Raw genomic sequence first — 26,165 nt, 5'->3', positions numbered from 1 at the left:
ATACATCAAGGGTATAAGCAAAATGATCTTACTTCTAATGCAGAAAAAGTATCAAAATAAAATTACACGCCATACTACTATCATTTCTAATTTTAAATGGGTTTATTACTTACCAAGTAGCCAAATTTAGTCGGACTCCATTTCCTTTGAGCCTACTGAGACTCTTCCACAAGTTAAAGCGCCCTCTGAATGAGTTGGCTTATATGGATCCACTCAGCTAGTCAGTCATTTTGACTGGTTCATTCACCAGGTTGAGTCGACTCAACTCCACTTCTAGCATTGCAATGACGAGCCAAGCAAGTTGTCTGTTGGAATGGAAGGCAAGTGAAGCCAGAACTGATCAAATACGGATTGACCAACTCACCTGCCAATGAAGCCGCCTATTTTTTTTGCAAACTCAACTGATCAACAGCTGTCGAGTGACCATCTCGATGGTAACCTAATGGTTATTGGGTACAACTTGGTGGCACCTCAGCCGTCCAACTCAGAAGCACTTAAGTTGCAACACAACCTTTGGTAACAGATGAGTTCCCACTCAAATTGAGTTTGCCAAAAACTTTGAATTCATGTGCATTAGAGGTTAATTTTATGGACACCTTGAACTTACACGATGAAGAAGCTGGCACCTTATCAGCTAGTGACCAGAATTACTGAGATTTGGGATTCCATCTCGATAATTACTGGCCATTTTCTTTTATTATCTAGGGACGGTCCTGATTCCTGCTTAAAACCGGGAGTCCTGCGCTGCACTTTTTATCTCTGACAAAGAGACAAATCCCTGTCCTTCTAGAAGAGACCTCCTGAAGTTCCAAAAACTTACGTGGCTCTCTACGGTTTTAACACATTACTTCCCATTTGAGTTTCAACTTTATGATAAACAAAAAATGACCAACTCTTCTATTGAGTGTTTTCTGTATGCGTGAATGTAAATCCTGCCATGGACTATTTGGTGGGATGAGAGGATCTTCTGATAATGTGCTCTGAAATCCTGTGGCTTCCACAAGTGTCTTTGAACCACCCCACAGGATTCAAGAAGCTCCTATACCCTTCGCATCGCAGGTTACTACAACTTCTACCCAGCTGTGTTTGGCATATTTTGAAAATTGTTGGGTTTTTTTTTTTTGCCCCTAGGCTTGTGGCTAATGCAAAAGCTGAAAAAGTCAGGATCCCTTCTGCAGCTGACCTTCCGGGATAATCCAGATCTGCGAAAATCATTCCTGTACCAACTCAGCCAAAAGCCAGGTGCGTAGAGACAAATTCTAGGACTAAGACTAAGAGATTTGAGTTCCGTCATAGAATTCTGAAAATCGAATTATCTCCTGGATTTTCTTCCAGCCCTGCTTTATGTATGATTAAAACAAATGACCTATATCCTCACTACTGCCCCTAGAAGCTGATATATTACACTCACTTGCTGTGTAGCTTTGGTGTAGAATGGCTTTAGTTATTTTTTTCTTGAATATTGTGACATAGTTTTCTTATTTTTATGACTTGTTAAAAAAAAAAATAAAAAAAAAAAATATATTTTTATAATGTTTTGGGGCAGTATTATAAAGTATTTTTGTTTTTCAGGCCTCCAGTATTTTAAGAATGTTGTTTTGGTGGCGTCACCGCAGGATCGATACGTCCCATTTCATTCGGCAAGAATAGAGATGTGTAGAAACGCCATTAAGGACAAACACACAGGTAAAGCACATTAATGCGCGCCGCGGATGCAACGTTTATCATATCAGAATACGTTTTCTTCTGGGGCTGAAGGAAGTTCTGCTTTTTCTTCTGCCGTCAAAACATTTGGAGTTTGGAGGGGCATTTCTTAGATTGTCTCCATCACATTCACACTCGGAATCCCACCTTTATATTTTATTTAAAAAGACCCCCACTAAAGAAGAATGCATGTTTAAAGTACTTTGTGAGTAAAAAAAAAAAAAAAGTAAGCACTTACTTCAGGCTGAAGATGAAGCCCTGCAGCTGCAGCTGCCTTCCTCCTCAATGGTCCAATGATTCTTGAAGAGGTCAATCACTGGCAGGAGAACACTCCAATGGAGATCAATGGGAGCGCTTTCCACGCATGGACTTGGGGGGGGGGGGGAGAACCTACCCTCGCCCGCAGGGTTTGTTGAGTTGATGCTGAGGCTGACTGGCATTGAGTATATGTGGCTTGGTTGGGTATATAACGTGCGAGGAGATGTATTCGGCTGGCATCTCCTTCATGGAAAATAGCTACGGGGCGGGCAAAGGGGCGAATGCATATGGGGGGGGGGTTTCCACAGAATCCCCCCATATATACGCAAGGAGGGGGTATCATGACAATTTAAAGGGGCCACTCAGTTATCATTTGCATGAAAGTGTGTCTGATGACTTTAAAGATGACTTTTTTAGTATTCTAGTTACAATATGGATTTATATTCTGATTTTGGGCCCATTGTGTTATAATACCGGACACTGAGCGCTCTGAACGGCCCGCTCTATCGTTACATTGCGTTCCGAGGGTTATTGAAGTATTTTATTTACTGACAAACGATCGTTCCCAGGCAGCGGATGTATCGGCGTACATTTTGCTCCCCGCTGCTTTGGGCAATCGTTCCACCCAATTGCTGCATTTAACTCGTTACAAAATATACCTGCAAATTGTATCTCATTTTCTGCACATAAGGGAGTAAACAGCAAAATCAATGGCTTGATTCCGAACGCTGTTTAGCGATAATACTGTTGTAAGAGGCATTGTAGCCATTTTAACATCGATTACGGGTGTTTGCAAATGAGTCCACGCTCGTTAACCGAATGGAGATCGTTACATAAACAGGGTCAGTTACCCGGCTGCGTTCAAATGCTGGTTACAATCCCCCTCGTTGTAATTACCCATCGCGGCGCGGATCCTGTTAACTCTGGATATAAAAAGACTGCACATCATTACTGTTACCAACCGAATCGGGTATTTTTGTAACCGGTAGGGAGCTGTCCTGTTATGGCGTTAAAGGGGAAATCCTACCAAACAGGCTACCCATCTGTCTGTCCGACAAAATCTTCTTCTTATATTACTGTATACAGCCCTGGGGGGGTTATATTACTGTATACAGCGCTGGGGGTTATATTACTGTATACAGCGCTGGGGGTTATATTACTGTATACAGCGCTGGGGGGTTATATTACTGTATACAGCGCTGGGGGGTTATATTACTGTATACAGCACTGGGGGGTGATATTACTGTATACAGTGCTGGGGGTTATATTACTGTATACAGCGCTGGGGGGTTATATTACTGTATACAGTGCTGGGGGGTTATATTACTGTATACAGTGCTGGGGGTTATATTACTGTATACAGCGCTGGGGGTTATATTACTGTATACAGCGCTGGGGGTTATATTACTGTATACAGCACTGGGGGTTTATATTACTGTATACAGTGCTGGGGTGGTTATATTACTGTATACAGCGCTGGGGGTTATATTACTGTATACAGCCCTGGGGGTTATATTACTGTATACAGTGCTGGGGGGGTTATATTACTGTATACAGCGCTGGGGGTTATATTACTGTATACAGAACTGGGGGTTTATATTACTGCATACAGCGCTGGGGGTTATATTACTGTATACAGCGCTGGGGGTTATATTACTGTATACAGCACTGGGGGTTTATATTACTGCATACAGCGCTGGGGGTTATATTACTGTATACAGTGCTGGGGGTTATATTACTGTATACAGCGCTGGGGGGTTATATTACTATATACAGCGCTGGGGGTTATATTACTGTATACAGCACTGGGGGTTATATTACTGTATACAGTGCTGGGGTGGTTATATTACTGTATACAGCGCTGGGGGTTATATTACTGTATACAGCGCTGGGGGGGGTTATATTACTGCATACAGCGCTGGGGTTTATCCTCCAGGAGAAAAATATGCGTTTCCCATGTGACTCCCTCTTTATGGAGTAGAGAGGAAAGGGAAAGTAGCTAAGATTCCTGAGTGCTGATTTTCAGTTCCTCTAAACATGATATGACAGCCTACAAGCCGGATTTTTATTGCTTTCTTAGAAAATGTGAGACTGTTGGCAGCTATGCCTAGAGTGTTTAGCCCACTTCAAAATGCACATAACACAAGAGCATTACTGACCTTTTAAATATCGCTTTCTGAAGCAACCATATCTTTTAAAAATCAAAATAATTTAACGTTATTGAAAAGAACCTTTTTAATCTTTACACCGTAGCTCAGTGTATATCTGACACGTTGTGCGTACATATACGTCCTCCCCAGTGCATCCTACATGTGACAAAACATCCAAACATTGATACATGATCAATACATTTATATCCATTCATTGTAAATGATACTAAGTAATGTTCAGTTATCTGGATGACATCACTCTAACATCATTTTTTATCCCGATATCGCTATTTCAGGTCCTATTTATACAGAAATGATAAACAACCTCCTACAGCCCGTGATAGACGCGAAGGACTGCAGGTTAATTCGGCACAACGTGTTTCACGCTCTCCCAAACACGGCAAACACGCTCATCGGACGCGCAGCCCACATCGCCGTACTGGATTCAGAACAATTTCTGGAGAAATTCCTCCTCGTTGCAGGACTCGGTTACTTCAAATAGCTTCTTCTAATGGTGTCATTGGGTCAACGGCATCGCAAAACCAAAAAAAACTCCGAGAAAAACGCCCGACGTTATCTGAGGACATCTTGTTACATTGAATATGACGCTCATACTGCATAAAAGTGCGCATGTCTTTTTTTGGCTCTTACGTCGTGTATTGTACGGGCATGCTCAAGGGCAATTCTTTTCAAACTATGGTCTGAGGACCACCCGTCGCCCCTAGGACCTTCTCACAGATCCCAAGATACTAGGAGTGTGACAGAAAGGGTTCTCGCGAGTGTAGGGAGCAGGAACTAGAATGGTATTCTATGACATTTAAATCACAAAATATTCATTTTATTTACATTTATTAACAAATACTTGGGTTATGAGGTGGTTATGAGGTCATACTTGGAAAATCTCCTGTGCAAAAAAGACATCCTTTATTGTACAAATGGGCTTCTTTTTGATGACTGCTCAGTCAATGCACTTAGATTTCACATCGGAAGGACGAAATCATTGAATGCTTGCATTCTAAATCTGCTTATTCTAGACATTCTGCCCAGAACATTCTAACTCATTAGATAACCCCCCCATGAATGGTTCTGTTTGTAGTCATTCTATCCGTTGATTCTATTGTCCCGTACTTTCTAAGCACTTTCATTAGTATGTACTGCTCGTTCGCTCTAATGTCGCACTATATAATTGTCACCCTGTCACGTACGTACAACTATCCTCAGATAAGGCTCTGAACTAATGTGCTGCAATAGTGCAAAATTAAATTGATATAGACTTCTAGAAGAAAAGTTTGATTGTCAGCTCAGTAATCCAACTTATAAGAATGTAATATTAATACTGTGTTTTTTAATTATTTAGAATGTTTACCTAGAATGTGCTTTATCTATCTATCTATCTATCTATCTATCTATCTTATATATCATATATATATAAATATGATATATATATAATATATGATATATATATATATATATGTGATGTATGATATATATATATATGTGATGTATGATATATATATATATATATGATGTATGATATATATATATATATATATATATATATATATATATATATATATATGATGTATGATATATATATATGATATATCATATATATGATATATCATATATATATATATATATATATCATATATATATATATATATCATAAATATATATATATTTTGATGTCACCTTGTTCTTTTTTTTCTTTCTTAAAAACACACAATGCTTATTGCTGTACGTTCAACTTCTTCAATCAAAGTTTTTACTTTTTGGGCAGAAAAGTGTTGGTTTGAACTCATAAAGAGTAATTCCTAAAGTAATGCTGCATGTACAATTTATTGTATAATATCTGTTGACCAATCAAAACTTGTTCCAAATAGTTATCTTTGTGAATATAAAAAATCCAAAACCTGCAAATATTTTTCTATGTACATTTTCAAAACATAACCCATATTTTTATTTGATTAAAATATTATTTTGTACCAATAAAAAGTAATTTCACCGTTAAATATAGGCAGGGTAATGGCGAGTACGCTGTATCAAATAGCTTGAGTATAACAATTCCATTTGTTTGATGGTCATTATGACATGGCTGAATGATAACTAATGAATTATTAATGAAAAAGGTAGTAAAAAAAAATACAATAAATACAAAATAGATAGAATTATGATATATATGGTGTACATAAATCAGAATTCCATATTTTTTTAGGATATAACTGAATTCATATGGATCACGCTAGCAATAACTGTTCGATATGATATTTAAAAAAAAAATGTTGAAAGGCGCATATTTCAAAGGGCATTTAAAATCTGATGTATATGTATATGTATCTAATCTGTATATAATGCATTTACCTATACAAATAATATGTACATGGATATGTTTGAACGTGCTATTTATGTATTTATCAATATTTTAAATTGCCTTTTGATGTTAATTTCTAATATGTTGCTATTTATTCAAGAAAAAAAACGACGTTGCAGAATATACTATATTTATATACGGAATAGTAGATTTTCATGTATCGTTACCTTGTTTCATCATTTGCTATCAATGCTGTTTAATGTTTGTGCCGCAGAAATGAAAGTATTAAAATTTCTTTCCAGATATACCCATGGGCCATGTTTATTCTATTGCTAAACCCTTATATGATGTCAAAGTGAGTTACTGTATGTGTAGGAACTTTCAGAATGAGGTATATATATATATATATATATATATATAATATATATTTAGATAATATTTATATAATATATATTATATATATTATAATATATATTTAGATAATGTATATATATTATCTAAATATATATTATAGATAATATATATTATATCAATAATATATATTTAGATAATGTATATATATTATCTAAATATATATTATAGATATAATATATATTATCTAAATATATATTATATATTATTATTAAAGGGACAGCAAAAAAGTGCAGGGTTGCCCCTTTAAAATAAAAAGTCAATACTCATTTTTTATTCATTAACCAAAATGCATTTTATAGATTATTGCCATTATGACACTAATATGAAGATACTATGGATATACCGTTGACGTTTTAACCGGTCCTTTTTCGGAGTTTATTAGCTTTAATATTAAAATGTTCCTTTTTAAAGACTAACCTGATCCCATTTTACCCCTTTTTACAGATCACAGTTTATTTTCCCTTTTAATCATATTTTTTTAGCTGTTGCATCAGGTTTTTTTTTTTGCACAGCTGTAAACACTATAGACTCATGAGCAGCCAGCTAAAACAATGCCAGGAGACTACAGGAAGTGGGCCACAACTTCCTGTTTGGGCTGACAATAGAAATGATTGGGGGAAATGAAAGGAAAATAAATAAAAAAAAAACAAACAGACAAAATGATAGATGGTCTTTGCTATTGATCCAGTTATAGCCATAAAGACAGCAGTTAACCTTAAACAGAAATCGTGTTGAACAATTGGGAATATATTCACTAAATTATTAAAGTGTAGAATTTTAGGTTTGATTCTAGACCTTAGGAAATTGCTAAATCACAATAAAAACAGAAAAAAATAATAAAATCCGCCATTAGGATTCCATTGATCTAAATAATAACCCAAATTTATACCAAAGAGCGTTAAGAATGTCATCTATTTATAACGAACCAGCGAGCAGCATGGAAATTATTTGTTAATATTGGACATTTCATGTATTACTTTTTGACCGAAAAAGATATTTATGTGACCCACAGAAGAGAAGAGATTATCCCAACCCTTGGGCGTTTTAAATTAGAAATGTCAATTGCGACGTAAATACTTTCATAATCTGTTCTGTTCTGGACTATTTGGCTCTCAAGGACACAATACTCGTCTAATCTCAGTGCCCGCGGTGATTCGCGATGGGAAATGTCAATGGTGTAGGACGCCCAACAATAAAAAAAAAAGCCAAGCATTGATACAAATACAGAAAAGGTATTGTCTGTGCAGATTTGATGGAGTTTGAAAGGGCTTTAAAACTAAATTATGAACTGGAAGCATAATATGTAACAATTCAAATAATTAAGCAGGTTTTCTGGCCTATTTAAAGCTGCTGTTCCACTTAAACAACAACTGAGCTCTTTTAATATGTAAAGAGGGAACTCACACCATTTTGTTATTACTAGTATCTAAAAAAATGCTTGCTCTGTTATTTTAGCCCAATCTACTAGACAAACACCCTAACTCTTTATCATATTACCCGTGGGAAACAATAGAATGGCTCAGTCTCGGTCCACAATCAGGACTCTTTGGCTAATGAAAGTCTTTGGTGAAACGGACTTCATTAGCATTAGCTATTATTGTATACAGCACTGGGGGTTATATTACTGTATACAGAGCTCGGGGTTATATTACTGTATACAGCGCTGGGGAGTGTTATATTACTTTATACAGCGCTGGGGGTTATATTACTGTATACGGAGCTGGGGGTTATATTACTGTATACAGCACTGGGGGTTATATTACTGTATACAGCTCTGGGGCGTTATATTATTGTATACAGCGCTGGGGGGTATATTACTGTATACAGTGCTGGGGGGTTATATTACTGTATACAGCGCTGGGGGTTATATTACTGTATACAGTGCTGGGGGTTATATTACTGTATACAGCGCTGGGGGTTATATTACTGTATACAGCGCTGGGGGTTATTACTAGACTTGTGCATTCGTCTTCGGGCGAACAGGGAAACGAACATGAAGAGTCCGTTTTTTTGTTCGTTGCGAAGACACGAAGAAGAGAATACAGTGCCGGTAAAACGTAGGCGAAGAGGTGATCGTGAATCTTCGTGATCGTCTTCGTCTACTAATCTCCCCGGTCCCTTCCCCATCTAACTTACCTTATCGTCACGGCATCACAGGAATCGATAGAAGCTGAAATCTGCAGGTTCGCCGTCAGGGGTTACAGGGCAGCGCGAGTGAACCTATCGGTTGCCTGCAGGGACCAATTGGTTGATGCCAGAGGAAGACCCTGCAGGTGACCAATAGGGCTCACTCGCACGGCCCCTTACCACTGGTTGCAGAAATAAATAAATAAAACAACCTGGGACCCTGCTGCAACAGTTAAATATCCATGCCAGCGACCAACAAAGTCGATGGTAAGGACATTTAACTGACACAGCGACGACACCTCTGGTCTCCCCGCTGCAACAGTTAAATGTCCGCGGACATTAATTCTCTCGAACTTGCAAACTTTTTTTTTTCTATTTATTTTGGGGGTTTTTTTTTGTATTAAACTGTTAGACGAAAGGATCATGGGAATATATTTTATTTGAATAAATGCAAATGAGCACACTGCCACATATGGCTAATATATCTTCGGGCAGAATGCTGCCCTCTGTTGGTAAGATACATTGAGTAGCATAATAACTTTGGATTTCTACTCAATGTAGCCGGGATCTAAAGAAATTCAAGACGAGAGGAGCAAGGTGACCAAAAAAATATACAAAGGCTCATCTCACATTTACCAGAAAACATCTTGATGACCCCCATGACTTTTGGGATAATTTTCTGTGGACTGATGAGTAAAATGAGGACCTTTTTGGAAGACACGGTTCCCGTTACATCTGCCGTTCCACCATAAGAACATCATCACACCAGTCACACGCGGCGGTGGTCGTATGATGATCTGGGGCTGCTTTGCTGCTTCAGGACCAGGTCGATTTACCATAATTGATGAACCCATGAAGTCTGTCCTCTACCAGAAAATCCTGAAGGAGAACGTCCACCCGTCGGTTCATGATCTCAAGCTCAAATTTTGTGTTTACTCTCGTTGTCTTTAAAAGAAATGGGCAAATACTTTTTTTTCCCCAGCACTGTAGGCGTGACAGTCAAGTGTCAACATACATACTCAGTTAGCCAATAAAGGTATCATTCTAACTCTCCTGAACAGTCTCCTGAACATACATTTGGTCATATAGTGTATAAAGAGTTAAACCCGCGGCCTCACGCAGAGAACTTTATATAATAGTTTTCCACGTGACCGCTGAACACGTTTACACAGATGTCAGTGCACCACGCCGTTCACAAAGGCAATCAATCTCTTTTGCTTATGAAGCCAACGCTAAGCTCTGAAATGAAATCTGTAAGCGGCCCGGTTGATGTGATCCTTTATCTTTTGGAAAAAAATAAATAAATGTGATGTGATAAAAAAGCTGAAAAAAAAGGGGTTTTTTTTCTTCACAGTTTGAGAAAAGGAAACCTTAAAAGGCAAAAGAGCAGCTGAAGAAATGGCGGCCGTCCATTAGAATGTCGGCTGCTCAGCGGGGTAGATGCTGTCCTATACGCTTTTCAAACGTCTCGAGACGGATCAAACAATGCGTGTGTTACATCATTTATGAGACAAAGTTAACTTATTGTGCTATTTTTAAACATCTTATTCTTGATCTCGGTACGCGTCGAATGCCTTGATGACAACCCACGCGGGTAACGCAGATGTTGCAATTTTCCCCCAAAGTTTACACGCTAAGCGGTGACATTTCAAATGATTTTTTTAAACAAAAAAAAGGCCTTTTTTTTCTAGATGTATCGCCGTTAGAACGTAGCTAAGAACATGAAGACGCATCTGCGCTTTGGAATAAGTTCTCAATCATTTGTTAGAAACGTGGGATGAATTAACCCCTTTCGCGACCGGGACGTGCCTGGTACGTCCCGGTCCACAGTTACCATGTGACCATGAAGTACCAGGTACGTCCCGGTCGCGAAGGGGTTAATTAATTCCACGTTTCTAACAAATGATTGAGAACTTATTCCCAAGCGGAGATAATTCTTCCAAAAAAAACGGTGATCGCAATTTCAGCTGCCACAAGCAGCGTCAGGGAAGGGGGTTGTTTGTTGATTGGGTCCCCACACTTGTGCCACAACATACCCCTGCTGCCTGATGGCTCCATAAGAGACTGTCCATCTCTGGAGGGGTGCCGGCGTGGTGGCTCCCCCCCTGATGAGCGGCACCCGGGCCTCCCCGCCCCCGCTAGGTATGCTACTGCTTAATGCGTGTATGTCATTTTCCTTTTACATTGTCCTTGTTAAATATTTCCACTGACCCCTGTTGTAACAGCGCTACAGAATCTGCTGGCGCTATATAAATAAATGTCATGTAATAAGAACTACACTGTGGGTAGTGTTTTTTCTAATTAACATTTATAGGCTCCATCCCTCGTGAACGCTGAATATGTAAACAGGAAATACAAATACATTTTTTATTCCTATTATATTAACACAAAAGACAACAGAGAACATTAAGTCATTCATTTGTGATATGAAACAATAAGCATGCCGATATTATTATTATTATTATCATTATTATTAGGGTTATTCAAAATTACCACTGTGCAAAAATATTAAGTAATTCAATTGTGATATGAAACAATAAACATGTTATTATTATTATTATTATTAGGGTTATTCAAAATTACCATTGTGCAAAAATATTAATTAATTTGTAATATGAAACAATAAACATATTATTATTATTATTATTATTATTATTCAAAATTACCACTGTGCAAAAATATTAAGTAATTCATTTTTTATATGAAACAATAAACATGTTATTATTATTATTATTATCATTATTATTATTCAAAATTACCACTGTGCAAAAATATTAAGTAATTAATTTGTGATATGAAACAACAAACATATTATTATTATTATTATTATTATTGTTATTAATATTATTATTATTATTGAAAATTACCACTGTGTAAAAACTTATATTTATACTGTATACTGTACGGGCACGGGCCGCGGCAGGGCCGGATTGACTTAGGGGCTGATGGAGCTGCAGCTCCAGGCTCCTACCTTAAAATAGGCCCAGTCAGGACCGGACTGACTGGGCCTATGCGGCCCCTAAGTCAATCCGGCCCTGCCGCAGGCCCGGTCGCAGTTGCTGCTTGCTCCGGCAACAAGGTAAGTAGGGTGAGGGAGGGGGGTGCAGTGAGAAGTGGCAGAGGGGGGTTAGATAGTGAGAAATGGGGAGAGGGGATAGATAGTGAGAGGGGGTACATATTGAGAAGTGGGGAAGGGGGTACATAGTGAGAAGGGGCAGATAAGATGGGGAAGGGGGTTGTGTGAATGCGTATGAGAATGAATGAATAAATGTGTGGATGAATTGTGTGAATGCGTATGACAATGAATTCATGTGTGGATGAATTGCTTGAATGATTTGTGAGACTGCATTAATGAATGTGTTAATGATTTGTGTGAATGAGTAAATGCAAAGATGGTACATGAAGGGTGGGCTTTAACAATAAATAAATAAATAAAAATGGGCTGCTCAGGCTTAAATGCCCGGGCCTATTTTTTGTCCCAATCCGGGCCTGTATATATATATATATATATATATATATATTCTGTTTTACTTTATAGCCTAACTACATTAAATATTACAGCGACACATATTGCTTAGTGTATTACATATACACCAGCAGTCATGTTACATTTATTACACCCAGCAGGAGTTTGGGGGAGGAAAAATACATATGAATTGTGTTGTTTGCAACATTAAGCATACTGGACCGTGTTTTAATTGCAATTTCGCAGCAGAGGGACTGTGGGTTTGCTTGTATGTAAGTAATTATCCCTGCCGGTCTCTAAAGACTTTAGAATTGGCATTAATTTCAAAAGAAAGGACATGAACATTTCCTCCAGCAAACATTCGCGTAGATTCATGCTGCACGGCGTGCAAAGGGCGCAACGTTTTAATTAAAAATCGCATTTCACGGCTCACTTGCAAATGGAACATATGAGTTTATGAAAACAAAACCTTTCAGTAAGCTGCCTGTGAAATCCAGCAAACTGACGTAGATATACAAAGCCGGGTTTGTTGTAGAAGCCGGGGCACCAGCATGGCCGACCGGAGATAAATTAATTTTATATGTCATTTGGAGGAACGAGATTTCCACCTGTAGAGTTCAAGTCTTCAATGAGACCGTGGGTGCAGCAAATTACGCAGGGCCTGACAAACGGTGTTTTTGTTGTTGACCACTAGGGGGCAGTGGATAATAATCACTTCTTTTATGCCGAGCTTTCCTCTCCGTGTGGGATTTGGAATTAGGGCAGACCTGTCAATAAATAAATAAACTTGACATTAATCAGTAGCAGAAAAAAATGTATGTTGTGCTAAGAAAATATAGAGAGAGAGACTTTAAAATATTTTGTTATAAAGGTTTTTCTGTCATCAGGAAATATGGGCAGACTAGATGGGCCGAATGGTTCTTATCGGCTGTCAAATTCTATGTTTCTATGTCTAGAGAAAAATGTTAATGTTTTAAGCAATTATTTAATTCTATGTCATGTATGCCGACAGCCTTAAATGCACTAGGACAGCCCTGAAGGCTTTGGGAAAAGTGACAGATCCGGTTTAATTTTTAGATGTCTCTTTTTTTTTCATGACGTCCTTACATGTTTTGTTAGAAACACAGAATTTGCTGGCGCATCAGACACATTTGGTCCATCTAGTCGTTTTCCCTGCTGTAAAGATTCAAGCCTTAATCAGTCGTTGGTCTCATCTTAGATTCAGGAGCCATATGCCTACTCCATACATCAAATGCCATTATCATATTAGCCTCTACCACTTCTGCTGGGAGGTTGCTCCATTTATCCACCACCCTCCCAATAAAGTAAATCTTCCATAGAAGTTAGATCATGGTGTGACAGGGCCAGGCTAGCTGGCTCATATGTCATATGAAGTTTAGCCGGGTCACGGAGCACTTTTGTGTCCGGTTCTGTATACTGTGACCCGGTAATATATTATATTGTGTATTATTGTGTAACCGGCCCAGAGACTGATGTGGATTCAGCCCCAGCCTTCAAAGAGACAATCCTATAATCTGGCTGGGGCTCTTAATCAGCCAGCACAGCCCTGTCTGCCCAGACGGCACCCGCACTACAGGGGGGATAACACAGGTGGGGGAACCCATTGTATTCTGTAATCCCCTCACCTGATACATCCCCTGTATACTGATGGGATTTGTGATGGGATGTGGCTGATGGGATTGGGGGTTGGGTTCGGTACACATTGCATTGAGATTGTATATAAGTTCTGTGTGTTTGTAATAAAGAGAGTTCTTCTTGGTTTACTACGAATGGTGGTCTGGATGATCCGTGGATAGCTGAGTGCTATCCGTATGAGGGATTGACTGGTGATTCCTCAGCCCTCAAACAGGGGTACCCAGCCTTGGGTACGGTGACCCTGTAACACATGGCCTCTTGTTCTTCCATCGAGCACTTTGTTAAAGTATTTATATCTTTTTACCCCATTCCCTCTCTCTCTTCTTTCCCCAAAGTACATATTGAGTTCCTTTAGTCTTTCCTGATAATTTTCATCCTGCAAACCATTCAACATCTTAGTCACCCTTCTCTGAACTCGCTTCAGAATGTCAATATCCCTCTGAAGATGAGGTCTCCAGAAATATACACAATGCTTTACACAGGGGCAGGCTGGCCTGGGGGGCTAGGGGGAGAATGCCCAGGATGGACTGGACCTTTGTGAACAATTTGGAACTGGCACAGGGAGGCAGGGAAGCAGCAGGGTCACATAATACCAGGTTAAGTGACCCTGTGAGGCTACTTACTCAGTGTGTGAGTGGCCAGAAAACAAAGCTGCTAGTGACGTAAGGAGGTGCAAGAGGGAGTGAGAGAGTAAGGGGGGTAGTATGTATGTATGTATGTATGTATGTTAGAATGAGAATGTGTGTATAAATGTGTGTGTGTGTGTAAGCATGAATGTGTATGTGTAAGCATTTATGTGTTAGCATGGATGTGTAAGTGTAAGTAATCTAGCATCAATGTGTATGTTTGTTCGTGTGTTAGCATGTATGTGTATGTATAAGTGTTTGTGTGTTAGCATGACGGTGTAAGTGTGTTTTAGTGAGTATGAGTAAATGTATGTTAGTGTATGTGTGTTAGCATGAGTATACATATGTGTGCCGGTGCGCATGTTGGGGGATGAAGGGGCATATCAGACCGCTTGGCTTTACTTGCCCCCTGGGCCAGAAGATGCCAGCCCTCCCCTGACGCTGAACTGTAATTTTCACAAGGAATATGTATTGGAACTCTTTGGCTGTTACATAGAAAGTCCATAGGATCCTCTTTGGAATAGCTGATGTCTTATTTAGGAATCATTCCAAACATTTTCACTATTTGTAATCATATATCAAGAAATACATTTTTATTTATAAATAGTTTAAAATAAAAAAAAATCTTGACCCTGGGTCTAATTTTTCCATTTTATTAAGAAGGCTATTTATCCAAACATTCTGTGAAATGATATGTTTACATGGAATCATTTTTAATTAAAAATCACTGCATCCATATAATTGAGTTAAAATGGATGCCTGAATTGACATGTCACCGTAGACCGAGCAAAACAGGACTGGCCAGTAGATGGAGATCTTTCTTCACAAACAAGGATACATATATATATATATATATATATATATATATATATATTAATATTAGATATGCTGCCAGGTTATGGTAACAGACTTGATTACAATGCTTCGCTCTACAAGTCATAATGTTGTCGCTAGAGTGTGACAGCAGATGAGGACCAATGTCTTAAAGCATCTTTTGTGTGGTGGTTTCCAGCTGTGTCCAAAGCCAAGGCTTTTAATGTAAACCTCCTTCCATTTCCCATGATCCTCCAGTGCAGATTTCATTGGAATCCTAATGTCAGCCCGAACAGGAAGTTGTAACCCACTTCCTGGATTCTACCTGCTTTTTAACGTCCCTCTGTATCTTAAGGCGAGGCAACCATTTAAAATGTGATGTGACAGTAAGATGGCCGCTCCTACATACCGCATATAGAACAGAAAATAATAGATGAGGGGGTTATCTTTAATACTGAATTAAAAGTGAGCGGATGGGAGACTGCCTGGGAATACCCGGTGTTGTAGGCCTTTACTTTTTGCCCTGTGTTTCTTGCTCATCAACAAAGTTTTAAGCCCTTATTTGAGCCTTCTCACCTTCTCACCTTCTCGGTCCTGTCCCTTCCCAGGGCTTAAGTAGAAGAGGAGTAAAACAAAAAGTTTCCATGCCTGCTGCCATGCCACCCTGAATGCGCCTGATCTTGTCTGATCTCTGGAGCTAAGCAAGGTTGGGCCTGGTTGGTACCTGGATGGGAGACTGCCTGGGCAGACCAGGTGTTGTAGGCTTTGGCTTTTCCCCATGTGTTTCTTGCTCATCATCAAAGCTTTAAGCCTTTATTTGAACCTTCTCACCTTCTCTGTCCTGTCCCAGGGCTTAAATGCTGCCTGTGTGAAAAGCAGCAGCAACAGAAGAAGAGGAGTAAAACAAAAAACATCTATGCCTACATCTATGCCTACATCTATGCCTACATCTATGCCTACATCTATGCCTACAGCCATGCCACCCTGAATGCACCTCATCTCATCTCTGAAGCTAAGCAGGGCTGGGCCTGGTTGGTACCTGGATGGGGGACCACCTGGGAATACCAGATGTTGTAGGCTTTTGCTTTTCTCACAGTTCGGGGAGAGCTTTGTCTACATGTCATGCTCATCAAAAAATGAAAACCCTAGATATCTAACAAAAAAATCTTTCCAAATATGTCATTTTTGTTGCTGCCTTTTCCTCTTCATCTGTTTTCTTTTTTTACAACATGACAAAAATTGGCTTTATAATGGTTTTCAATGTAAGCCGTATATATACCGTAAATATGCAATGCATTGAGATTATTGGGGTATAAACACTAGGATTATGTCTATATTAATTCTCTGATTTAAAGCGTTTAGTGCTTTCTTATTCTTTGAGGATATGTAAATTATTAATATGACACTATATGGGTTATATGTTCTACATTTTACACGTTTTCTCCCATTATCCAACGTAATAAAGCAATAACTATAGGATTACGGTTTTATTTCCTCATTTACTCGGCTGTCCTTTTTAAGAAGTGTAGTTTAAGTCTTATTTCTAGCCATAACCTAAGGCTGAAATAACGAGGAAATAGGTAGAAGAAATTAAAAATGCATTATTACCACTGAATAAATGGGATGTTTTTTATCACTGCAGCTTCTTCTACAAAGGAAATTAAGGGGGAACCGTCACCTTACCAGGGCATAACTATGTTCCTTTATGAAAAGCGACGTATCTTCTGCGTTTTATTTTTAACACAAAATGGAAATTGCTATTTTGGTCCCAAAGGATATAAACTCCTTGTCCACAGAGTAAGATATAGAGTCACACAAACCTTTGAGATCTCAGAGGTCCTTCTTTAGATACTTTTACTTAAGTGGTTCCCAACCTAGTCTTTAAGGAACATTAACGGTTTCCCGATTGGAATAGGATGTGGTAATTACTAAATTCTGCCTCGTTAGTTATCTGCTAAAAGATAGATGGGTAAGCTGAAGTAGTCTTGAGCCCAATACCTTGATTGGTGTGAAGAAACCTTCTGGGACCTTCTTGGTCCTACTTCAGACCCAGTCTATTTTAGTGACTAACAACTTCTTTTGAGTATCTCGCCTGTCTTAGACCTAAAGAACTTCTGGATCCTAAGTTGTGCAAGGAGCCTAGTCGATTATTGTCTAAAGATCCATCTCTTTCTGTTCAACCCTCTCTCTAGGCATAGGACGGTCTACTGTAAGCACTCTTGGTTACCTTGGTTACAGAAATTTGGTTTCAGTCACACATTTTACAATACATTATAAAGTGTTTGTCCTGGTAATGAGGTGACTCTAAACGACTATGCAGTATGTACGGACAACCAAGTCCAACTGGCAGGTGGAACTCACTGGAGTAGGCCCTTCATAATGCATTGTGAAGTTTGGGGCGCGTCGAAACCTTAACTCTATTTTCAACTCTTGCGTTGGTAATTAACACTTGTGACCCACAGAATGGGCTTCCATAGATTGATATAAAGCTGGACAAAGACGCCATGGTTTATCATACTATCATACATTTACCACCAAGCATGGAAACAGAAATACGATGACAAATATTGCAGAAACACACGATATATTATTAAAGCCATTATTATGCACAAACATTTCTTAATTACTTAAATATGCACAGGCCACTTACCAAGTAAGAAATAAACCCAACTTCAAATAACAATTTATCTTACTCAACGATAAAAGATCAGTTGTTTCAAAATATCCTACATTGTAAATTATGCAAAGCATTTTCCTGAAGCACTAGGTGAATTATTACCGGATTAGGGTTACCCATCCGACAGTCTTTTCTTTTAATTACAAAAGAGTTGAATGTAAGAATACAATTCTTTTTACTAATTCTTTGCAGTCAAAAGAAAATGCCGGATATCTTCACTTTTTTTTTTTTTTTTTTTTTTTTGTTTTCATGGGAATAAACATTTTTAGTTGCTGAGGTGAAGCTGCGTTGAATTGTGTTGTGCAAATAATGTCACACTATGTTAATTTCATTGATTTTTTTTTTTCCTTACAAATATCCAAAGCCCTATTTCTTTTCACATTAGTTTGTATCGGCTTGATGGTGGTATATTACAAAAGAGGTCAAGACGTGGCGTGGGCTGCATGGGTAGATGATGGAGACAACTGTTTTCCCACTGGGAAGGCTAGGGATAAATTTATCACAAAGCAACTGAAAAAACAATCCTCAAATATAGTAGATTTTAATTTTTTTATCTCATTTTTTAAATTATTTTTGACAAATTTATCTCTAGAGTTGAATCCAGCCCATTGTTCCTGAAATGGTCTCTGGGTCTGTATCTTCAATTTCAGGGCATGGGGAGCTCTGTTTGGTCACAACCAATCCCTGTTCACATTCTGCCCGGTCCCACCTACTCTCCACCCACTGGTCGCAGCCACATTCCCAGGAGAGGGGGAGCACCAGGAAGCCCACCCTGGTGAAGTTTTTTGGTATGGCCCTCACATTTCATAGGACTTCAGGATTGAGAATATCATGGCGGCGTGACATTATGTCTCTCAGAGGTAACACAAGCTCCAAATAGCCCATGTATTAAAAGTATGAAAAAATGTCAAATATAAAAAAAAAATAAAAAAAAACTTAACACACATTTCTGGTATTGACCCCAAACAACAAAGCTTCAAAAGAATAAAATAGCATTATATTTGGAATTTACCGTAATTCCCCTACTGACATCAGACCGTTGACACAGAGAACATAGCAGGTCAACAATATTCTTCTCTCTGGCACTGAAAGGTTAAAACTAAAAAAAAAAGCAGAATTCTATACAAAGATACATTCAGTCAAGTGCATAATCCAGCGCACGGTTATACCTTTTGAACCATAACTCCCGCCCGAGGAACAAGAGGCGCGCTTCACATTTTTAGTGATTGAAATCTGATCTGATGAAGAACTCAGTATGAAAAAATAGTTAAGTTTCCCGTAGTTTTTTATTTTTTTTTTTAAAAGGAGGTCATTGACTAAAAATACCATCTCTATTTAAAAAATTCAGATTCTGTCAAGGCAGCCTTGGTCTCAAAAAGCCATTTGAGTTCATTTTAGATGCTTATTATTGTCCGTTTCTCCGAGCTGAATAAGAGCTTGTTGTAAAGGTTTGCTTGAAGCGGACTCGTGCTATCAATTGTCACACCGGCTAACAGTCCCGAATCAAGATGCTCCCTGCCATTCGAGACGTTGACCTTGTCTGGATAGCTGAAAAAAAATAAAAAAAATTCTTCTGGAAAATGCAGCCGAAGCAGCTATACTCTCATGCCGACATCAGAAAAAAAAATCCATACTGTACTTTAGTAAACGCATGATAGCTTTCTTAGAATTTGACGCCACTGCGGAACTTAATATATTTACAACTAAATGTAACAGAATCCCAGGAAACTGCATGGAAATAATTCTTCAAGCAGATCGAACTTTCTGGGGGATGCTTAATTCTAGCCAGTAGTTGCACAATTCAGGAGAGTATATTGGTTGGCTGAAGTGCTTTGTTGCCATAGCAGCAGAAAAAAACCTCGGTGTTGTGTTTTGTTTTTTTACATAAATCCTGCCTGGAGTCACAGAGAGAGAGAACATCTCTTCTAGATCACCTGTTCTAGATTCTTATAGATTATGCCAGCTAATTTTCCATAAATCCATACTGCTTTTTATGTTCAATTTTATATATTATACAACATTTTAAGAGGATGTTAGAGCATATTTTACAAAAACAACATAATCGCGTCTACATATCCACAGATATAAAACCTCATATTGGATGAATAAAGCCCATCAATGATGGACTATAAATCCACTTTGGACATTCTCATCTCAAAGATGAAAGGATTCCGTTGCCACTTAAGGAGTATAATCTGCCGCGGAATGTACAATTAATGCAAACAGAGAACAGAAACGAAATCCATTTGCTTTGTATAACAACCGAAATTATTTAAATGTCTTGTTTTTTGGAAAACAGATAGCCGTACCTCCGACATCTAGGGCCGTTCTAAAACAGAACGGAGTGTGCCGTTGCCCAGCGTCCGCGTACATTCATTTCATCCCGTCTCGAGTGCTTTCTAATCAAAATACACAAATTAACAAATTCAGAGGAAAATGGAAATGGAAGAATAAGAGGAAACCTAAACAGGACATAACGGATCAGGTGTGTTAATGGAAACATGTTGGGGTTTATTAACTGGGAAATATAATAGAGACTAGCGAGTCAGCTCAGACGTGAGAAACGTGTCAAGGTTCACTCCTCATAATGCATAGTGATGGCTTTTCAAACCTTGGTGAGCTTCTTCTACATAAAGGGCTGAGCCAGCCCTGTGTAATGTATGGTTAAATCAGAAAGGAGAGCCTTTAGAACTCTCCGTTATCTAGATTTTTCTCAGGGTCAACTCAGATCTTCATTGGGGACCTCGCTTTTTTTTTGACCAGGATAATCGCATAATGATACCAGTGAGTTAAAACGTTCCGGTGAGTTGAAACCGCCACCCCCCACTTGACTAAGCAAATAAACTATGTTGTTTTCTGAGTGTAATTGAGTATAAAATACTAAAGATCCTTGTTGTATCTCAAATCTGCAGTCCTTAGAAGGTCGTCCTCCCGATAGTTCACCTTATTGATGACACCATTCAAGACCAAATGTACAAAATGTATTCGTAATTCATTAATTTGTGTTTTGGAATACTCAGAGGAAGTGTGAGAAGGAAGACCCAGGTGAGTTGAATCACTTCTGAGTTGGAAGACGGATGTTGCTTGTTGAGGTCATCATTTAACGAGCATCTACCGGTCAGTGGACATCTCCATGTCCTTCAATGGGACTGGGAAGGGTCTGGACCTCCAAGGGACCTCATTGAGTTTGCTGGATGAGAAAGCCTGCGTTGACCCTTCTGAATTACAAGTTGAAGGTTAATGAATCCATCGAGTTTGAATTTTTAATCCAAGACATGCTTTAGTGAGGGTAATTTATAAGGCTGAGCAACAGGGAGATAAAATAGCCCATAAATGCTACAAACAACCTAAAAGGTAACACTGTTTCAAATACTAGACGCTTTAGGCAGAACAAAGTATAAATTTAATGCAAAAAATATTTTAATCCTAGAGATCCGGCTATGAAATAACTGTGAGAACCCAGGTCTGCTGGAGATACATAAGAAATTGTTAAGAGATCTGACCCTGAGACGCTGTTATAGCCCATCACAAATATTTTATGGTAGTGGATTGCTAATGTTGGCGGCCAAATTTCCAACAGGAGCCCTTATAAATAAAATATGGCTTGTCAAGATGTAAACAAAATCTGAATGGAGTCACCTGTGTTTAAGCAGGGATTCCAGCTCTGATATAGCAGTGAGGAAAAACGCCAAATATATTTCTTGGATTCCATTAAATCAGAGGAGAATACTAAGGAGTCAGTTGCCTGTGTGGCTCTGACATTTTTTCCGTTCACTCTAGAACCATGAAAAGGGGGAAAAGCCTTGAGAGCAACCTAGGTGTGCAGGGACTTCGGCACTCCCCAGATCGTGTATGGGGAGCTCTGTGAGTGCACAAGGATTTCGCACGATTCTCATTATGTTCATGAATCAGCTGGGGCTCTGGCTTGATTTTTCCTCCTGTTTATTGCTGGACTGTCCACTTCCATATGGAAACCATGACCCAACTCATCAGAAAGTTGCATGCTCTTATATTCATTCCCCGAATAAAGGTACATACATTACATTTTAGCACTATAACAATAGGGGGCAGTGAAAATTAACAATCACATTAAATATACAATTTGACAAATATAACACACTTACAAGACATACAAATCCTGAGAAGGAGAAGGGAGACCTGCTCTTGCAACCTTACAATCTAGAGTAGCGTTATAGTAGAACTATTCTGTAATACTATAGTATATGGCTCCCTGGAATACCGAGAACTATTTTTAAATTATACATCATCACATTAGTCCTACATCTAGCACACTAGAAAACATTTTGATTATGTCGGTTATATGAGGATTACAGGGAAGGGCTGAGGGAATGCCCAGTGGGAAGTATCAATTTATTTAATCTTTAAAGAGAATGTGCCTACCCATAATTCTGGATTTGGTCAACATGGCACACCTAGAAATCCACCAAGCTAGAACATCCCTGAGCTATTTGTAGAACCTGATTGTGCATACCTATGGTCATGAATGCTCAACTATCTCAGTAAAAAAACAAATAAATTATATTTATTATATATAAATATATAGATTTACTCATAAAGTATTGGGAAGTGATAAAGGGCCATTGGAACACAGGAGTGATGGGAGTGATAAAGGGCCATTGGAACACAGGAGTGATGGGAGTGATAAAGGGCCATTGGGACACAGGAGTGATGGGAGTGATAAAGGGCCATTGGAACACAGGAGTGATGGGAGTGATAAAGGGCCATTGGGACAGAGGAGTGATGGGAGTGATAAAGGGCCATTGGAACACAGGAATGATGGGAGTGATAAAGGGCCATTGGAACACAGGAGTGATGGGAGTGATAAAGGGCCTCTGTACGCCTATGAAGAGATTCCATTAAAAATCAGCCGTTTCCAGCTACAATAGTCATTTCCAACATAAAGCCCCTCTGCGCTGGATTTCTCATCCATTTCATGTGATTTTAATGGACAAAATTACGGACATTTGTAAATGACCCCAAACTTTTGAACTATAGTGTGTATATATTTAATAATATTATAATGTAAAGCCCCTTTACCTCCCTGCTCCTGTAACACCATGATATAGCTTCTTGTCCGATCCTCCATCTATACTCACGCGTCTTTTCCAATTGGACATCAGCAACTGTTTGCCAGCGCACTCCTTCTAACTTTAACCCTTATGATGCCGAATGCATATACAACACAAAGGGTTAACACTAACATTTCCCCAACTTTAATTTTTTTTTCCCCCTCTAACACTCCTACTCTTTTTTTCCATTTCATTATTAATTGCAAACATAATGTTCTATTGTCGAGTGTTCAACATGCATGATTTCCTAGCGCTGGTTCACAGATGGCCAAATCATTTCCCAGGGTAACCCCCTTTTGTTATTAGAAGAAAAAATTATTTATATAGCCTTACACCGTTCGATTTATCAATGTGCCCCTGTTTTAGATACAGCCTACCTCCGAAGGAACCTGTTCTCCCTGCTAATAGACAGAGATAGGTACGTTGCGAATAAAAAATGAACAATGTCACAATTGCCCCTTTTGTAGACCAAGAATTTTTTATATGTATTTTTTTTTTTCTTAGATTTGTTTGACTACATTTGGTAAACAGAAAGCACAGATGTTGGCAAGTTTATGATTGAAGCAACCGCGTTACACATGGTACCCCCTGAAGGTCTCAAAGGTCTCAAGCACCACATGTCAATCTATAACTGTTTTGTTTTGATTCCCGGGTTAGGGAATAGGATACTTTGTGCTACGTGATCGGCACAAGAATAACGCTGCCAACACAAAGCCAAGCTGAACGTATTAAAGAAAGTATTTATATAAGAAAACTAATTTAAAGGGGCGCTCCAGCCATCATTCTCACTTTAATGCATATGATAGCGGCGTGATCATTTCAAATTTTCTGCAGATCTCCCCAAAATGCATTTGCCCCTTTCGCTTCCCAGCTATTACCCATGAAGGACATGTGTTCGGCTGGGTGGGGGTCTGCTCAGACCCCTGTGTGCGCATGTATGGAAAGACCTCCCGTGGATTTTAATGTGGGCACTTTGCCGTGCCAATCGGTGGCAAGAATAGTCATACCACAGAGGAGGACAGCTGCAGCTCTGCAGCTGAAGTTTCTCTCTTAGATGAGAACTGTTTTTTTTTCCTAACTTGAGCAATGTCTATAGAGTGCCCTCCACCATTAAAGAACGACCGTGAAATACGAAGGATCTGGAGAGGATTCCGTATGGAGGAATGGTCTCTTATCGTTTGCCATGTATTCTCCAACCCCATCAGGCATTATAGGAGAAGACACACTAGAGCTGTTGTCTTACCAAAGGGAGGTAGCATGAAGTATTGACTAATGGGGTGCCAACAATTGTGCCACATATATATACCGTATTGGATCGGATATAGGCCGCACCCGAATATAGGCCGCACCCTAAAAGTTAGGGGCTTTTTTAAAGAAAACAATTTCTTAGTAAAAAAAAACCACACTTAGTGGAACAGACATGCTGCCACTCTGCCCTCCCCAGATATGCTGCCACTCTGCCCTCCCCAGACATGCTGCCACTCTGCCCTCCCCAGATATGCTGCCACTCTGCCCTCCCCAGACATGCTGCCACTCTGCCCTCCCCAGACATGCTGCCACTCTGCCCCCCCGAGATATGTTGCCACGCTATCCCCCCTACGATATGCACTCTGCCCCCGAGATGTGCCCCCCCGAGATATGCTGCCACTCTATCCCCCCCTGAGATATGCTGCCACTCTGCCCCCAAGAGGTCCCCCCCCCCTAGACTTACCGGTGCAGACTCCCCTGGGTCTTGCAGGGCCGGCGGGAGACAGCTACGCAGTACGCGTATTCAACTTCCGGTGCTGGCACTTCCATGGGCAGGATCCTAAGCTTTCCCTTAGGATCCTGCCCATGGGGGAAAAGGCCTACAACCTCCACCATCACCAGCATGGTTCCCATGCCTACTATACAAACAGTAAAACACTCCCAGGAACAATCATGGGAACATTAGTTCCCCTCTGAAAACATATCCCCAAATCAAGGCCAGATCATGCCGCCCCTTCTCCGAAGTTTGTCATTCTGTCCTTGGTCTCGTCGTAGATGGTGGATTAGTCATACGATGGCTGCCTTCATGCATGATCACAAAATATTTTGCTGTGCTTTCTGAGAAATTGTGTTTTTGCCAGGAGGTGTTAATTCAATTTTATGTACGTTCACGTTGAAAAGAAAATGTATTTTCGAGGTATATGGTCTATAAAGAAAGGAAACAGCTTCTTTTACGTTCCATCGCCCGCCGAAATATCAGCATTTTCCCCTTCTTTATAGTTATAACATTATCAATATTTAATTGAGAACAAAGAATATTAGTCGGCTCTGCCGGGGACGAGTTTGGGATCATTTTTTATCGTATATAATGTGTAAAGCTGGACTTTAAAGATCATGGTGAGATTTAACCCACTGAGTGCAAGAGAGGTGAGCAATGGTTTAAGCATTCATTTGGAATTAAAGCAGAATATATTAAATTGTACTTTTTCTGTCCCGAGACTCTGGGTCGACCCGGGAGAGTTCCCAAGTATGATGATGGGATATTAGTCTATGAACCGTGGACGATTAACCCAAACGTGATAATATCTATTGGAAAGGGACAGTCACCAGCTGCAGCACCGAGGTCCCTCACCCAACTAGGTGGCCAACAGTGGTTCCTGGAGCCTACAGGACAAACTTTGTGAGTTCCCAACTAGACCATTACATTTGTCGCTATAGTTATATACAATATATATTATATAGTTATATATAATATACTTATAGACCTTGAGACTCATTCAATATTAACCCTTTAATAGCCCATAGTAAAGATTCTATGTAGCATATTTGTTACCCAAATAGCTCTAATACCGGCCCTCACGGAACCCTTAACCTGTAATTATTTAAGGACACACTTAATTGGGTCA

The 26,165-nt window shown here is 39.3% G+C and overlaps 1 protein-coding gene and 2 pseudogenes across 1 annotated transcript in view; all 3 read left to right on the top strand.

The window, feature by feature from the left end:
• Window positions 1-4,614, top strand: part of LOC149305702 (protein FAM135B-like) — a 34,283-nt gene extending 29,669 nt beyond the window's left edge. The window contains exons 17-19 of the mRNA XM_089477297.1: window positions 1,132-1,242; window positions 1,573-1,686; window positions 4,409-4,614. Of these exons, the coding sequence (XP_089333423.1) occupies window positions 1,132-1,242; window positions 1,573-1,686; window positions 4,409-4,614 (431 nt within the window). The remainder of the gene's footprint in view (window positions 1-1,131; window positions 1,243-1,572; window positions 1,687-4,408) is intronic.
• An 11,557-nt stretch (window positions 4,615-16,171) lies between these two features.
• LOC149305701 (5S ribosomal RNA) lies at window positions 16,172-16,290 on the top strand (annotated as a pseudogene).
• A 201-nt stretch (window positions 16,291-16,491) lies between these two features.
• LOC149305700 (5S ribosomal RNA) lies at window positions 16,492-16,605 on the top strand (annotated as a pseudogene).
• The last annotated feature ends 9,560 nt before the right edge of the window (window positions 16,606-26,165 follow it).

Source organism: Sceloporus occidentalis, unplaced genomic scaffold (assembly GCF_023333645.1).
Source record: "Sceloporus occidentalis isolate IW3139 unplaced genomic scaffold, rSceOcc1.0.p SCAF_11, whole genome shotgun sequence".
Taxonomy (NCBI): domain Eukaryota; kingdom Metazoa; phylum Chordata; class Lepidosauria; order Squamata; family Phrynosomatidae; genus Sceloporus; species Sceloporus occidentalis.
This window is presented reverse-complemented; position numbering and strand designations above follow the sequence as displayed.